Genomic DNA, 16159 nt, shown 5'->3' with positions numbered 1-16159 from the left:
ACAAATTATCATCGAAAGTGACTTGTCACAAGGAATATTGTCTTCAAAGAAGAAGGAATATTGTCCTCACCACAGCCATGCAACGGATAACACATCAGTTGTCTTCACAGGATATTTCAAATCAGATTCACTCCTATGGATCTAATGAGGTGAGAAACATTCGATGTACAGTGAATCAATAATTAACCCACCCTTGTGGGCATAGGGAAGCTCCAAACAGTGACCCTTGGCCACCAGTTCCCTGGTTTCAATCCTTCCATTTTTCCTCCTTCATCTCCGTCTGACTCTGAGTGTCTGTGTCCTCGGTTAAAACTAAACAAGCTGTGAGTGATGTAAACAAGCTGCAAGTCAGACTGATTTTACTTCTTAATCCCTCTCTCTTAAAATGTCAGGCAAATTAAACCTAGGGATTCAGAACAATGGCAACTCCCCATTGTGAACTGACTGATGTGCCAGTAGTTGGGATGACCGAGTGAATCGCTTCCCACATTCTGAGCAGGTGAACGGCTTCTCCCCAGTGTGAACTCGCTGATGACATTGTTGGTTGGATGACTGAGTGAATCCCTTCCCACAGATTGAGCAGGTGAATGGCTTCTCCCCGGTGTGAACTCGCTGATGTCTCTGTAGGGTGGAAGATTGAATGAATCGCTTCCCACATTCTGAGCAAGTGAACGGCTTCTCCCCAGTGTGAACTCGCAAGTGACTCTGTAGGTTGGATGACTGAGTGAATCTCTTCCCACAGTCTGAGCAGAGGAACGGCTTCTCCCCAGTGTGAACTCGCTGATGTCTATGTAGGTGGGATGACTGAGTGTATCCCTTCCCACAGACTGAGCAGGTGAACAGCTTCTCCCTAGTGTGAACACGCTGATGTACCAATAGAGTGGATGACTCAGTGAATCTCTTCCCACAGTCTGAGCAGAGGAATGGCTTCTCCCCAGTGTGAACTTGCTGGTGTCTCTGCAGATGGTGTGACCGAATGAATCCCTTCCCACACTCTGAGCAGGTGAACGGCCTCTCTCCAGTGTGAATTCGCTGATGAATCTGTAGTATGGATGACTGAGTGAATCTCTTCCCACAGACTGAGCAGGTAAATGGCTTCTCCCCAGTGTGAACTCGCTGGTGTCTCCATAGTGTGGAAGTGTGAGTGAATCCCTTCCCACAGTCTGAGCAGGTGAATGGCTTCTCCCCAGTGTGAACTCCCTGATGTACGTTTAATTTAGAGGAGCAAGTGAATCCCTTCCCACAGTCCAAGCAGGTGAACGGCTGCTCTCCAGTGTGAACTCGCAGGTGAGCCATTATGTCAGATGGCCGAGTGAATCGTTCCCCACAAATTCAGCAGATGACCAGCCTCTGACTGGAGTGTCCACAGGTGGGAAGACTGACTGAATCCTTTCTCACACACAGAACAGGTGAATGGCCTTGCCCAATGTGTACTTGTTGATGTACCTTCAATTGAGATAACCGAGTGAATCCACTCCCACTGTCTGAGCAGGTGAACGGCCTTTCTCCTGTCTAAAATGACGGGTAAGCCAGTTGGATCCCTCTCCACTGTCTGAGCAGGAAGGATAGTCGATTGAATCCCTTGCTACACTTCTTAAATATCTAGACAGAGACAGCAAAACTGGTGTGTCGCGTTTGAGATTCCCGGCGACAGAATCCTTCTCATTTGTAACCTGTGAAAACATTTACATAATTCATCAATGGGTGTAGGACAACATTTCAGATGAGATTACTTGAGCTGCCAAGGTTTGATCTGGTATCACACTGTTACAGTGAGGTACAACCCAACTTGGAGAGAGAAATCATCTCCTGACTGGGCAGAGTGCTGGTATCTGGAATGACCATCAATTCCCTGAGGCTCTTCCTGTCTCTATCAGAATGGGGCATTTCTGCCATCTCCAATCTGTGACTTGGCTCAGTTTGACTCTCTCCATTGGTATTATTCCCTGTTCCTCCTGAGCTGCATGGGTGCCTGGCCCCACAGTAACTGAAACACTCTCACACAAATTGTCTTTCTTGGCATGCAGCTGGGATTTTTGTTTATGTCTTATTAACTTAAAGTGCCACTGTTTTAACACCATATAAAAAAATCCTGTTGATGTGAATTGTTGGTTCGCACAGCTGTGAAAAGGACAGAGTAAATTTTTGTATTATTTCAGGTTCTTGTCAGTCATAGAAAATTACAACACAGAAACAGGCCCTTTGGGCCATCTAGTTTGTGGTGATCTATTTAAACTGCCCAGTCCCATACCCCTATCATCCAGGTACCTATACGAACCTCCTAATGTTGAAATCGAGCTCGCATGCACAACTTGTGCTGGCTGCTCATTCCTCACCCAGATGACTGTCTGTGTGAAGAAGATTCCCGTCATGTTTCCCTTAACATTTCACCTTTCACCCTTAACCCCTGGCCTCTGGTTGTAGCCCCACCCCCATCTCAGTGGAGAAAGCCAGCTTGCATTTACACTATCTGTGCCACTCTATCACAATAAAATCTCCCCTCAATCTGCTACATTCCAAGGAATAAAGTCCGGACCTGTTCAGTCTTTCCTTACAACCCAAGTCCTCCAGACCTGGCAACATCCTTGAGAATTTTCTCTGAACTCTTTCAACGTCTTTACATCTTTCCTGTAGGTTGGTGACCAAAACTGCACTCAATACTCCAAATTAGGCCACACCAATGTCTTGTACAAAGTCAACAAGACATCCGTCTCCTGTACTCAGAACTTTGGTTCAAGAAGGCCAATATGTCAAAATCTTTCTTTCCGTCCCCATTGAACTGTGACACCACTTTCAGTGAAATGTGGACCTGTATGTCCAGATTCCTTTACTCTACAACACTCCTCCATGTCCGACCAGTCACTGTGTAAGTCCCACCCTGGTAGGTCCTTCCAAACTGCAACCCCTCACACGTTTCTGCTTTAAGTTCTACCTTCCATTTCTCAAACCATTTTTCCCGCTGGTCCAGATCTGACTGCAAGCCTCCTTGCTGTCCACTAGACCATCAATCTTGGTGCTACCCACAAATCTGCTGATCCAGTTAACCACACTATCATTCAGATTACTGATATAGATGACAAACAACAACAGATCCAGCACTGATCCCTGTGGCACACTACTAGACACAGGCCTCCAGTTAGAGAGCCAACCATCTGCTACCACACTCTGGCTTCTCCCAAAGACAGTGTCTCATCCAATTTACTGTCTCATCTTGAATGCTGAGTGACCGAACCTTCTTGACCAACTTCCCATATGAGACTTTGTCAACTGCCTTGCAAAAGTCCATGGAGACAACATCCACTGCCTTGCCTTCAACTACCTTCCTGATAACTTCCTCGAGAGACTCAGTAAGATTGGTTAGACATGACCTACCATGCACAAAGCCATGCTGTCTATCCTTAATCAGTCCACATCTATCCAAATACTTATATATCAGGTTCCTGCACACACATTCCAGTAACTTTTCCACTACTGTTGTCAAGCTCACAAATGTAAAAACACCTCCACCTCTGTAATCTGTACAGGGTCCATGAATCTGATGCTGCATTGCTTCACTTCTACAGACTGTGTCCATCTCCTGCATAAAGAGGAAGCAAAAAAAAAAAATCTCCCCCATCTATGTTGTCTCCTCATATGGATTACCATTCTGATCTTGCAAAGGATCAATTTCAAAAACTTGCAATCTTTTCACTCTTAACATATCTGCAGAATCCCTGAGGATTCTCCTTCACCTGGTCTGCTGGGGCAAACTCATGCCTTCTTTTATTTCTTTCATATGTGTTCACTTGAATTTCCTGTATTTCGTAAGTACCCTATTTGCTCCTATCTGCCTGTACCTGGTATGTACCTCCTTTTTTTGATCAGGGAGAGGAAAGCCAAAGGGGTGACAGAGCTGCGTGGTGGGAGGTGGGGGTAGAGGGGTTAATCAAAAGTTGCAGGGGGAACAGGAGCCTGAATAATGCAAAGTTAACCAAATTTGTTTTGTTCCTTAACATATAACAGTGATATCTACAGCACATTACAGGCACTTTGGCCCACAATCCTGTGCCGACCATGTAACCTACTCTAGAAACTGCCTGGAACTTCCCAGCACAGAGCCCTCTATTTTTCTATGTCCCTATCTAAGAGGCTGTTAAAAGACCCTATTGTATCTGCCTCAAACACGGCTGTTGGCAGTGCAATATGCACATCCAGCACTTTCTGTGTAATAAACTTACCCCTGACATCCCCTCGGTATCTATTTCCAAGCACCTTAAAAGACTGTATGCCCCCCATATTAGCCATTTCTGCCCTGGGAAAAAACCTCTGGCTATCCACACGATCAATGCCTCTCATCATCTTATACACGTAAAAAAAGGCTCCAAACATAAACAAGGAAATAATACATTGCTTTGAGGATTTGTTTGAAGTATAGAAGATAGATTTTTTTTCTCACACAGAGAGTGGTGAGTTCATGGAATGGGCTGCCAGCGGCCGTGGTGGAGGCGGAAATGAAAGGGTCCTTAAGAGACTCCTGGATGGATACATGAAATTTTGAAAGTTAGAGGGCTAGGGGTAAGCCTAGGTAGATCTAAGGTAAGGATATGTTTGAGCCAAAAGGTCTGTATTGTGCTGTAGGTTTTCTATGTTTCTGTGTAGACAAAATACAAGGGTATAGAATGGGTAAGTGCAAGCAGGCTTTTTCAACTGATTTTAAGTGTGACAACAACCAGAGGTGATGGGTAAGTGGGGAGGTGAAAGTTTATGGGGAACAAATTATTGGCCATGAGGGTGTGGAATGAGATGCCAGCACAAGTGGTGTATGATAGCTCGATTTTACCATTAAAGAGACGTTTGGATGGGTATCTGGATGGTAGGTGCTAAGGTCCCGGTGCAGGTCTTTGCATTCCACAGCTTGAATGTTTTTCCAGTATTGAGAAGATACGCCAAATGGCATGCTTCTGTACTGAACTTCTCCATGTTTCAATGACAGAGAGGCTGGCCAGACTTGATTGGAAGGGAAACTGGCAGCAGTGACAATGGAGCAGCAATGGCTGGGGTTTCTGGAGCACTTTGGGAGCTGAGTGATGGATACATCCCAAAGTAGTGCAAGCATTGGAAAGGCAGGAGGACACAACTGTGGCAAAATGAGAAGCCAAACCCAACATAAAAGCCAAAGGGAGGGCAAACAAAAGAGCAAAAACTATTGGCAAGCTTTTAGAAGCCAACAGATGACAACTAAAAAAGGGGTCAGATATGCTCAGGGCATGGACTGATGATATTGTAGCCATTAATGCATCTTGGTTGCACCCAACAGCCTGAGGCACTTAGAGGAACAAAATATATGGGGCCTCGATTCCTCTTGAAAACCAAGGTTCCCTGCATCATTTGCATCTCAACTTTTATTTTGACAGACACATACAAACACCACACCCTTAAAATTTCACTTCTGAAGGCATCCCACTGACTAAGTACTTATTTGCCAAAAAACATTCTGTCCCAAACCACACTTGTCAATTCCTTTCTGATACCATCAAAATTGACCTTTCTCCAACTTAGAATCTCAACCTGTGTTCCAGACCTCCCTTTTTCAATATTTACTTGGAATATAATAGCATTTTGACTTCTGGATACAAAGTGTTCCCATACACTAATTTCGTTCACTGGCCCTGGATCGTTTCCTAACAGCTTATTGCACACTTCTACATCAGGAATTCTATGTACTGATTAAGGGCACATTTGACAAACTCTTCCCCATCTAGTCCTTTTATAGTATGGGAGTCCCAGTCAATATATGGAAAGTTAAAATCGCTTACAATCTCAACCTTTGTTTCTTGACATAGTTTCATGTTTCTTGGTAGAGTCTCTCGACAAATTTGTTCCTCTAAATCCCTCAGATTGTTGGGTGTACTCTACTCCCTGTACTGGCTATAACATCATAATTCCATGCCCTGGGTTAATCTGGCTTTCCTAAGATGCTTCTTGCATTGTGATATGCACAGCTTAGCACATTCATATCATCATGCCCAACCATTTAATTGCTGACTCAAGTCTGCATTCTGAACAACATCTCTCTGGTGTCTAGAAAACAACCTCTCCCTCATTGTCACAAAAACAAAGGAGCAGGCTGTGGACCACAGAAAGAATGGATACAGGAAAAACCCTTCACAGCTTAATGGATCTGCTGTTCAGAGGGTGAACAGCTTTCAGTTCCTCAGCATACACATTACCGAGGATCCCACCAGGTCTGTACATACCGGCCGTGTGGTGAAAACAGCACAACAGCACCACTTTCACCTCAGATGTTTGAAGAAGTTTGGAATGGTTCCCCAAATCTGAAGAACTATCTACAGGGGCAACTTGAGAACATCCTGACTGGCTGCATCACTGTCTGGTATGGGAACTGTACTTCCCAAGTTGCAGGGCTCTGCAGAGAGTGGTGTGGACAGCCCAGCCCATCTGTATATGTGATCTTCCCACTATCCAGGATATTTACACTATTGTGTAAAAAGGACCTGCCGGATCATTGGGGAGCTCAGTCACCCCAACCACAGACTGTTGCAGCAGCTACCATCCGGGAAACGGTACCACAGCATAAAAGCCAGGACACCAGGATCTGGGACAGCCTCTTCCACCAGGCCACCAGACTGATTCATTCATGCTGATACATTTGTATTTCTGTTATCTTGGATGCCCTGTTGTACATATTAATTATTATAAATTGCTAGAAATTGCACATTTAGACTGAGACATAACTTAAAGATCTCTACTCTTTAAAGATGTATGTAATAAAGTCAATTCAATTCACCCTCTCCACTATCTGCTCTGTCATTCTGGCTCCAATCCTCCCTGCAACTTTAGTTTAACTGCTCACCCCACAGGGGAGCACTAGCAAGCCACTAGGATATTAGTCCCCTTCTAGCTCTGTTCTCCTAACGAACAAATCCCCTATCACCCCCTTTGACTTTCCCCCATCAGGTAATCCCCCCCACAACAGTTTCTAAAGTGGTCCACCTATTCTTGTGGGGTATGGCCACAACAGTACTCTGTGATGGCTATTTAACCTCATTCACCTTCCTGACTCTCACCCAGTTTCCTGTGTCCTGCACCCTAGGTGGAACTCGCATCTCTTCATGTCATATCCATCACCCCATCCGACTGCCAGATGATCTGGAATTCATCCATTTCAAGTTCCAGCTCCTTAACGTGCAGGGTTACAGGCTGCAGCTGGATCCACATCTTGTAAGTGAGGGCATCAGGGACACTGGAGGGACCCAGTGACAACAATATTGTGTGCACTGAATTCTACATTTTGAGGTATTCATTTGAACAGCTAGCGAATCACTGTCAGTAAGAACTTTGATCTCCTCTGGGATTGATCGAGTTCATCTGCACTCTCGCACAGCCTATGTACCTTGCCTGTAGCAGGTAATGGACGATGCTCTCGTCAGAGCTTTTGCATACTATCCATATCTGATTTGTTTGCTAACTGATGATTTAAAAATTCACATTTCCAAAGATTGCTCGACTTCTTCCCACTTGCAAATTCTCCAGCAACTTTTGTATCATCACAATACACACAGGTGACTCCACTTTCTGTATTGTACATAAATATTCCCCCTGAACCCTCCCTCAGGTGACAGATGGTGGTGAACTCAGTGATGGCAATCCCAATAAACATGAAGGGAAGGGCAGTCGTCTATCTTACTGGAGTCTGGCACATTTGTGATGTGAAAGCTACTTGTTGCCCAGGACAAAGTTGTTTGATATCATTATGGAACCAGAGAGAATGGGCTGAAGCATGTTCTCACTGGTAGAAAATTCCAGAACAAGAGGTGGTAGAACAAGGAACAGACACAAAATGCTGAAAGAACTCAGCAGGCCTGGCAGCATCTATGGAAAAAAATATTATTGTTGAGTTCCTCCAGCATTTGCGTTTCTTGGATCTCCAACATAGGAAAAAAAAACAGAAAAAACAGAAAACCTACAGCATAATACCGGCCCTTCGGCGTACAATGCTGTGCCGAACATTACTTACTTTAGAAATTACCTAGTGTTCCCCAGAGCCCTCCATTTTTCTACGTGCCAAGTATCTATCCAGGAGCCTCTTAAAAGACCCTATTGTATCCGCCTCCATCACTGTCACCAGCAGCCCATTCCACACACTCGCCACTCTGCGTAAAAAAAACTCACCCCTCGTGGTGATATCACGTGTCATAACGCGATGGTACCGAGCATGCGCAGAAACGAAGAATGTTCGAGAAGCATGGCAATGTAAAACGTAGTTTTGCTGCTGTTAAATAAAAGGTCAATTCTTCCAGTATATGGTTTGTTATGAGTAACTCACAGTACGTATAAGGCACACAACACCCCCGAGATCTCCGTCCAACCACCTTTAAACTGTGCCCTCTCCACAAATTCTCTTTTTTTAATGATTGGAAACAAAACAAAGCTGATTTTCTCGACTGGTGATGTAAAAGATTTTGTTCCCTTTCTCCGAGTTCCTAATCCTTGCATTTAGATAGCTGGAGATCAGCTCTGTCTGAGAGATCCATCGGTTCCCATTCCCTCATCAGTCGGAATCTCCCCGGGGCCCGTGTACGGATCGTGGGGCGGAGAGACATTTAAGAGAGCAGGACTGTGCCGGGATTGCGGGTCACGGTATCCGAAGCTCACAGAAATGTCCCGAAATCGGTGTTGCAAAGTTCACATGGTGAACTTTCTTACCTTATGCTGATCCTTCGGTTTGTGCACTGCGCGCATGCGTGATATCCGGGGATGTGAACAATGCTGACGCCTGCGAATTCAATCGGTCCTTCGCCGAATGCGATTTTTTTAACGTACGGACTTATGGGTAATCACGGTGCCATTGAAAGTTTCTGCATCACCGATTCCATGACAATACTTAAGTGTTTTTTTTGTGTGACGGCTCCCATAAACAATATACTACATATCAGCAGGCACTTCGTGTATCTAATGCCAAAGTACAAACCTATTACAAATGTTGATATGAAACACAGAAGATTCTGCAGTTGCTGGAAATACAAACACACACACACGCAGCAACTAAGCAGAGGAATACACAGTCTTGGCATGCTGAAGGCCGTCGGCCTAAACGCTGTCTATTTATTATTCATCACATTTGCGGCCTGATCTGTTGATTTCCTCCAGTACTTTGCAGAAATTAACGACCCTTTTTCAATCAAACCGATTCCAAACGTTTCTGATCTTTCATTTGTACCCACATCCTGGTGGAGTTATTCAGCTTCCTTCTACTCATCGTAAACTGCAGGCACCATTTGTTTCTGGAGTCCCAAAGTCCTGACTCAGGCTGGCAACTCTTTGGTTTCTGACTCTGCTCCATCGAAGATTCACTCGCTAGTCTGCTGTCAGGGTTGAGAGGCGCATTGCAACAACCGGCTGTCCTTTGAAATTAGAGAAAATGACCCAAAACGGTCAAAAGAGCAGGAAAGAAAGAGTTACCAACCTTAGTCCGGAGTTCTGAAGAACGTTAAAACCACAGTTCTTCAGCATGGAGAAAATCATGCAGGAAATTCATGGAGGTATATCTGATGATGAGAGTCATTTGACGTGCGGATAGCCAAAGGCTTTTTCCCAGGGCTGGAACGGCTAACACGAGGGGGCATAGGTTTAAGTTGCTTGAATGTTGGTACAGAGGTGATGTCAGAGCTAATTTTTTTTTAAACAAAGAGGTGTTTGTGTGGAATGCACTGCAAGCGACGGTGGTAGAGGGGGATACAATAGGGTATTTTAAGAGACTCTTAGATAAGTACATGTAGCTTAGGAAGATGGAGAGCTTTGCGGTAGGGTAATTCTTGGCAGTTTCTGGAGTAAGTTACATGGTCGGCATAACATTATGGGCCAACGGGTCTATAATATGCTGTAGATTTCTATAATTCTATGAAATTCAAGGGAAATCTCTTATCCCACGGAGAGATGACAAGTTGCAACCTGTCATCATAGAGAGTGTGAGAGGGAAACGGCAGGGATAGATTTTGATATACTGATATGGAACAGAAACATGGACAGGAACCAAATGGACTGAGTGGGCTTTCTAGTTTACATTGTGAGGGTGATAGAGACAGTAAGTACCTGAGACACGGGATAAATGATACAGAATTGACTTATCATTCATAGATTCACAATGTAAAACTTCTGTCTAGTCTAAGGCTAACATCAGCAGAACTGACCCCTCCAATGCTCAGACCAGGGTTCAGTCCTGGGTGCGATGAGCAGCCGCAAGAACTGCAGAATCTGACAGTAACAGTCCCTCATGAACCTGCAGCTGCCTTCAGTCACCGTGATGGTTAAACATTTAACACGGAGCTGATTTGAACTTCCTCCCTGATGGGAAGTTGCTGGTGTTGCAGCAGCTGGGATGATTGAGTAAATCTCTTTCTTTATTTATTAATCTTTTTATTGATATAAAGGAATATAAATACAAACAAGAGGAGAATTATCTCAAATGTACATATCAATAACAATACAAACAGAAAGTGAAATAAACATTATCAAAGTCATACATAGTGTTAAGCTATTATGTGATATATAATAAAAAAAAGATGACAGATGATTCTCCTCCATTCTATTCATGGAGAAAAAAAACTTTAAATTATGAAATGAAGAAAATAAAACATTGCACTCTACAAAATAAAAAAGGAACTGGGCAGTTCATTCTGAGGATATGATCAAAAAGTAAAAAAAAAAGAAAGAATTTTGATCAAATCTAGAACTTTGAAAAAAATTGTAAAAGTAATAAATCAAATCAACTGAAAATATTGAATAAATGATCGCCAGATTTGGTCAAATTTACAAGATGTGTCTAATGTCCGACTTTTTCTTTTCTCTAAACTTAGACAGGACATAATGGAGGAAAGCCAATAAAAGACAGTGGGTGGATTAGAATCCTTCCACTTCAGTAAAATGGCTGTCCTAGTCAATGAAGTTGAGTGGAATCAGGAATATTTCCTGGTTCCAGTGGGATAATCCCAATGGTTCCAGATCCAAGACATTTGATAATGTTTTAAAAACATCTCTCCAGAAATTGTCTAGTTTTATACAAGACCAAAACACATGAGTGAAAGTGGCCAGCTCAATATTACATCTGTCAGAGACAGGATTGATGTTGGAAAAAATATGTGCTAGTTTATCCTTTGTCATACACTACATGCACTACATTAAACTGTATCAAGGAATGGCGGGCACAAAGAGATGAGTTATTAACCAAATAAAAATTTTACTCTATTGATTATCTGAAAATGACTCTTGAAATTCTAATTCCCAAGCAGGTTTAATTATATCATTAGATATCAGTTGAATAGTGGTTTATAAATTATAGCTATCAGCCCTTTATGAAGTGGTTTAAGATGAAAGACGGCATCTGTCATATTAGGTGGATAAACAGAAGGATAATTTGGCAGCAAACCACGTAAAAAATTCCCAATATGTAATTATCTAAAAAAGTCTACATTAGATAAATCTGGCTATCCACAGGACCAATGCCTCTCATCATCTTATACACCTGCATGAATTTCCTGCATGTTTTTCTCCATGCTGAATAAGACGATGGCCACACTGTGGTTTTAAAGTTATTCAGAGCTCTGGGCTAAGCTGGTTCTTCCCTGCTCTTTTGAACGTTTTGCGTCATTTTCACTAATTTCAAGGGACTGTTCCTCAGGCAGCTGGGTTGTTGCAACGCGCCTCTAAACCCTGACAGCAGACTAGCGAGTGAATCTTTCTGACCAGAGTCAGAAACCAAAGAGTGGCCAGCCTGAATCTGGGCTTTATAACCATATAACAATCACAGCATGGAAACAGGACATCTCGGCCGTCATAGTCCGTTCCGAACTCTTAATCTCACCTAGTCCCACATACCCGCACTCAGCCCATAACCCTCCCCTCCTTTCCTGTCCATATAACTATCCAATTTTACCATAAATGACACAACTGAACTGGCCTCTACTACTTCTACAGGAAGCTCATTCCACACAGCTATCACTCTCTGAGTAAAGAAATACCCCCTCGTGTTTCCCTTAAACTTCTGCCCCCTAACTCTCGAATCATGTCCTCTCGTTTGAATCTCCACTACTCTCAATGGAAACAGCCTATTCACGCCAACTCTGTCTATCCCTCTCAAAATTTTAAATACCTCGATCAAATCCCCCCTCAACCTTCTACGCTCCAATGAATAGAGACCTAACTTGTTCAACCTTTCTCTGTAACTTAAGTGCTGAAACTCAGGTAACATCCTAGTAAATCGTCTCTGCACTCTCTCTAATTTACTGATATCTGTCCTATAATTCGGTGACCAGAACTGTACACAATATTCCAAATTTGGCCTTACCAATGCCTTGTACAATTTTAACATTACATCCCAACTTCTGTACTCAAAGCTTTGATTTATAAAGGCCAGCGTTCCAAAAGCCTTCTTCACCACCCTATCTACATGAGACTCCACCTTCAGGGAACTATGCACAGTTATTCCTAGATCTCTCTGTTCCACTGCATTCCTCAATGCCCTACCATTTACCCTGTATGTTCTATTTGGATTATTCCTGCCAAAATGAAGAACCTCACACTTCTCAGCATTAAACTCCATCTGCCAACGTTCAGCGTTCCACCATCTTTAGGATTGCAGAAAAAAAATGAGGCCTGGAGTTCACGATGAGTAGGAGGAAGAGGAATCACACCAGCAGGATGTGGCTACAAATGAAAGATCAGAAACATCTTGAAACTGTTTGATTGAAAAAAGGCGTTTAATTTCTGCAAAGTTCTGCAGGAAATCAACAGATCAGGCCGCAAACGTGGGGAGGAATAAATAGACAACGCTTAGACAGAGCCCGTTCAGCATGCCTAGACTGTGTACTCCTCTGCTTAGTTGCTGCCTGAACTGCAGAGTTCCTCCAGCATTGTGTGTCTGCATCTCTCTATTTCCAGCAACTGCAGAATCTCTTCTGTTTCATACCTGCATTTGTAAGAGGATTGTACATTGGCATTAGATACACGGAATACCTGTTAGTATCGACTTTGTTTGTTTCTGGGAGCCGTCACACAAAAGAAAACTGAGCTATGGACATGCAACCGGTGCTTGCAGAGACTTTCAATGGCACCGTGGTTACCGATAAATCCATGCCAAAGCACCGATCTAATGCGCAGGCGTTAGCGTTGTTAATTATACCCGAACATCACGCATGCGCGCAGTGCGCAAACGGAAGGATCAGCATCAGGTAAGAGTGTTCGCCACGTGAAGTTTTCAACACAGTTTTAGGAAATTTTCTGTGAACTTCGGACACCGTGGCCCGCAATCCCGGGACAGTCCTGCTCTCTTCCCTCTCTCTCAGTCCCACGATCCGTACACGGGCCCCGGGGAACTTCAGGCTGATAAGGGAATGGGAACCGATGGATCTCTCAGACAGAGCTGAGCTCCAGCTATCTAAATGCAAGGATTAGGACCTCGGAGAAAGGGAACAAAATCTTTTACATCACCAGCTGAGAAAATCACCTTTTTTTCTACCTCCAATCACAAACAAGAGAAAACCTGTGGAGAGGGCACAGTTTTAAGGTGCTTGGAAGCCGGTTGGAAGGAGATGTCAGGGGTTGTGTGCTTTATACGTACCCTGGGTTACTCATAACAAACCATATTCTGGAAGAATTGACCTTTTATTTAACAACAACAAAACCACGTTTTAAACTGCCATGCTTCTCGATCAGTCTTCATTTCTGCGCATGCTCGGAACTCTGTCCCATCCCTTTCTCACATGTGATATCACAATGAGGGGGGAGTTTTTTTTTACGCAGAGTGGCGAGTGTGTGGAATGGGCTGTGATGGAGGCCGATACAATAGGGTCTTTTAAGAGGCTCCTGGATAGGTACATGACACGTAGAAAAATGGAGAGCTGTGGGGAATATCATGTAATTTTTAACGTAAGTAATGTTCGGCACAGCATTGGGGGCTGGAGGTTGAGGCGTTCTTTATCTACGTTGGAAATCCAAGAAACACACACAAAATGCTGGAGGAACTCCACATTGATACAATTTTCCTTAGATGCTGTCTGACCTGCAGCATTTTGTGTGTGTTCCTTGTTCTACCACTTCTTGTTTTGGAATTTTCTACCGGTGAGAAAATGCCTTGACCCATTCTCTCCGGATACATAATGATATCAAACATCTTTGCCCTGGGCAACAAGTAGCTTTCACATCACAAATGCGCCAGTCACCGATGAGACAGACTACAGCCCTTCCCTTCATGTTCATTGGCATTGCCATCACTGAGTTCATCACCATCAGTCCCCTGGGGGAGGGTTCAGGGGGAATATTTATGTACAATACAGAAAGTGGAGTCACCTGTGTGTATTGTGATGATGCAAAAGTTGCTGGAGAATTTGCAAGTGGGAAGAAATCGAGAAATATTTGGGAATCTGACTTTTTAAAGCATTATTTAGTAAGCAAATCAGATATGGATAGTATGCAAAAGCTGTGATGAGAACATCCTTCATTACCTGCTACAGGCTTGCGACATAGGCAGTGTGAGAGTGCAGATGAACTCGATCAAATCCAGAGGAGATCAAAGTTCTTATTGACAGTGATTCACTAGCTTTTGAAATGAATATCTCAAAATATAAAATTCAGTGCAGACCATATTGTTGTCACTGGGTAAACATTGCACAGCACAAGGTTTTTGCACGCATATTTCAAATTGGAGGGGACATTAATGGGAATGAGGGGAGACTTCAGTGTCCCTGATGCCCTCACCTACAAGATGTGCATCCAGCTACAGCTTGTAACCCTGCACTTTAAGGAGCTGGAACTTGAAATGGATGAATTCCAGATCATCCGGCAGTTGGATGGGGTGATGGATATCACATGAAGTGATGTGAATTACACCCAAGTTGCAGCACTCAGGAAACTGGGTGAGTGTCAGGAAGGGGAATGAGGTTAAATAGTCATTGTTGAGTAATCTTGTGGCCATCCCCCACAAGAATAGGTGGACCAGTTTGGAAGGTGTTGTGTGGGGATTACCTGATGGAGCAAAGTCAAAAGGGAGATAGGGGATTTGTTAGTTAGTGGAACAGAACTAGAAGGTGACTACTATCTTAGTAGTAATGCGTCCCTGTGGGGTGGGTGGTTAAACTAAAGTTGCAGGGAGGATTGGTGCCAGAATGACAAATCAGATAGCGGAGAGATTGAATTGAATTGACTTTATTACATACATCCTTCATATACTTAAAGAGTAGAAATCTTTACGTTATGTCTCCATCTAAGTGTGCAATTTATAGTAATTAATAATAATTAATATGTACAACAAGGCATACAAAGGTAACAGAAATACAATTGTATCAGCATGAATGAATCAGTCTGATGGCCTGGTGAAGGGGCTGCCCCGGATCCTTGTGGTCCTGGCTTTTATGCTGCAGTACCGTTTCCCGGATGGTAGCGGCTGCAACAGTCTCTGGTTGGGGTGAATGAGTTCCCCAATGATCCTATGGGTCTGTTTTACACAATAATGTAAATACCCTGGATCGTGGGAAGTTCACATATACAGATGGGCTGGGCTGTCTGCACCACTCTCTGCAGAGCCCTGCAACTGGGGAAGTACAGTTCCCATACCAGGCAGTGATGCAGACTCTCAGGATGTTCTCAAGTTGCCCCTGTAGAAAGTTCTTGGGATTTGGGGAACCATTCCAAACTTCTTCAACAGTCTGAGGTGAAAAAGACGCTGTTGTGCCATTTTCACCACACGGCCGGTATGTACAGACCTGGTGGGATCCTCGGTAATGTGTATGCTGAGGAACTGAAAGCGGTTCACCCTCTGAACAGCAGATCCATTGATGTCAGAAGGGTTTATCCTTTATCCATTCTTTCTGTCAGCCACAACCAGCTCCTTTGTTTTTGTGATAATGAGGGAGAGGTTGTTTTTTAGACACCAGACAGATGTTGTTCAGACTGCAGACAAAGTCAGCAATCAAAAGGTTGAGCATGGTGAGATGAATGTGATGAGCTGTGTATATCACAATGCAAGAAGCATCGTTGGAAAGCCAGAATAGCCCACGGCATGGAATTTTGATATTGTAGTCATTACTGGGAGTTGGTAACACCCAACAATCTGAGGGATTTAGAGGAACAAATTTGTAGAGAGATCACAGACTATTCCAAGAAACAA

At 43.6% G+C, this 16159-nt stretch overlaps 1 protein-coding gene across 1 annotated transcript; it reads right to left on the bottom strand.

The window, feature by feature from the left end:
* Window positions 1-263: 263 nt before the first annotated feature.
* On the bottom strand, window positions 264-1451 carry LOC132386794 (gastrula zinc finger protein XlCGF7.1-like). Its single transcript, XM_059959138.1, has one exon. It carries the CDS (start codon window positions 1294-1296, stop codon window positions 412-414), a length of 885 nt encoding a protein of 294 aa, XP_059815121.1. The 5' UTR covers window positions 1297-1451; the 3' UTR covers window positions 264-411.
* Between the last annotated feature and the right edge of the window lie 14708 nt (window positions 1452-16159).

Source organism: Hypanus sabinus, unplaced genomic scaffold, assembly GCF_030144855.1.
Source record: "Hypanus sabinus isolate sHypSab1 unplaced genomic scaffold, sHypSab1.hap1 scaffold_131, whole genome shotgun sequence".
NCBI classification, from domain to species: domain Eukaryota; kingdom Metazoa; phylum Chordata; class Chondrichthyes; order Myliobatiformes; family Dasyatidae; genus Hypanus; species Hypanus sabinus.
Note: the sequence above shows the minus strand (reverse complement) of the source record. Positions and strands in the feature narration are given on the sequence as shown.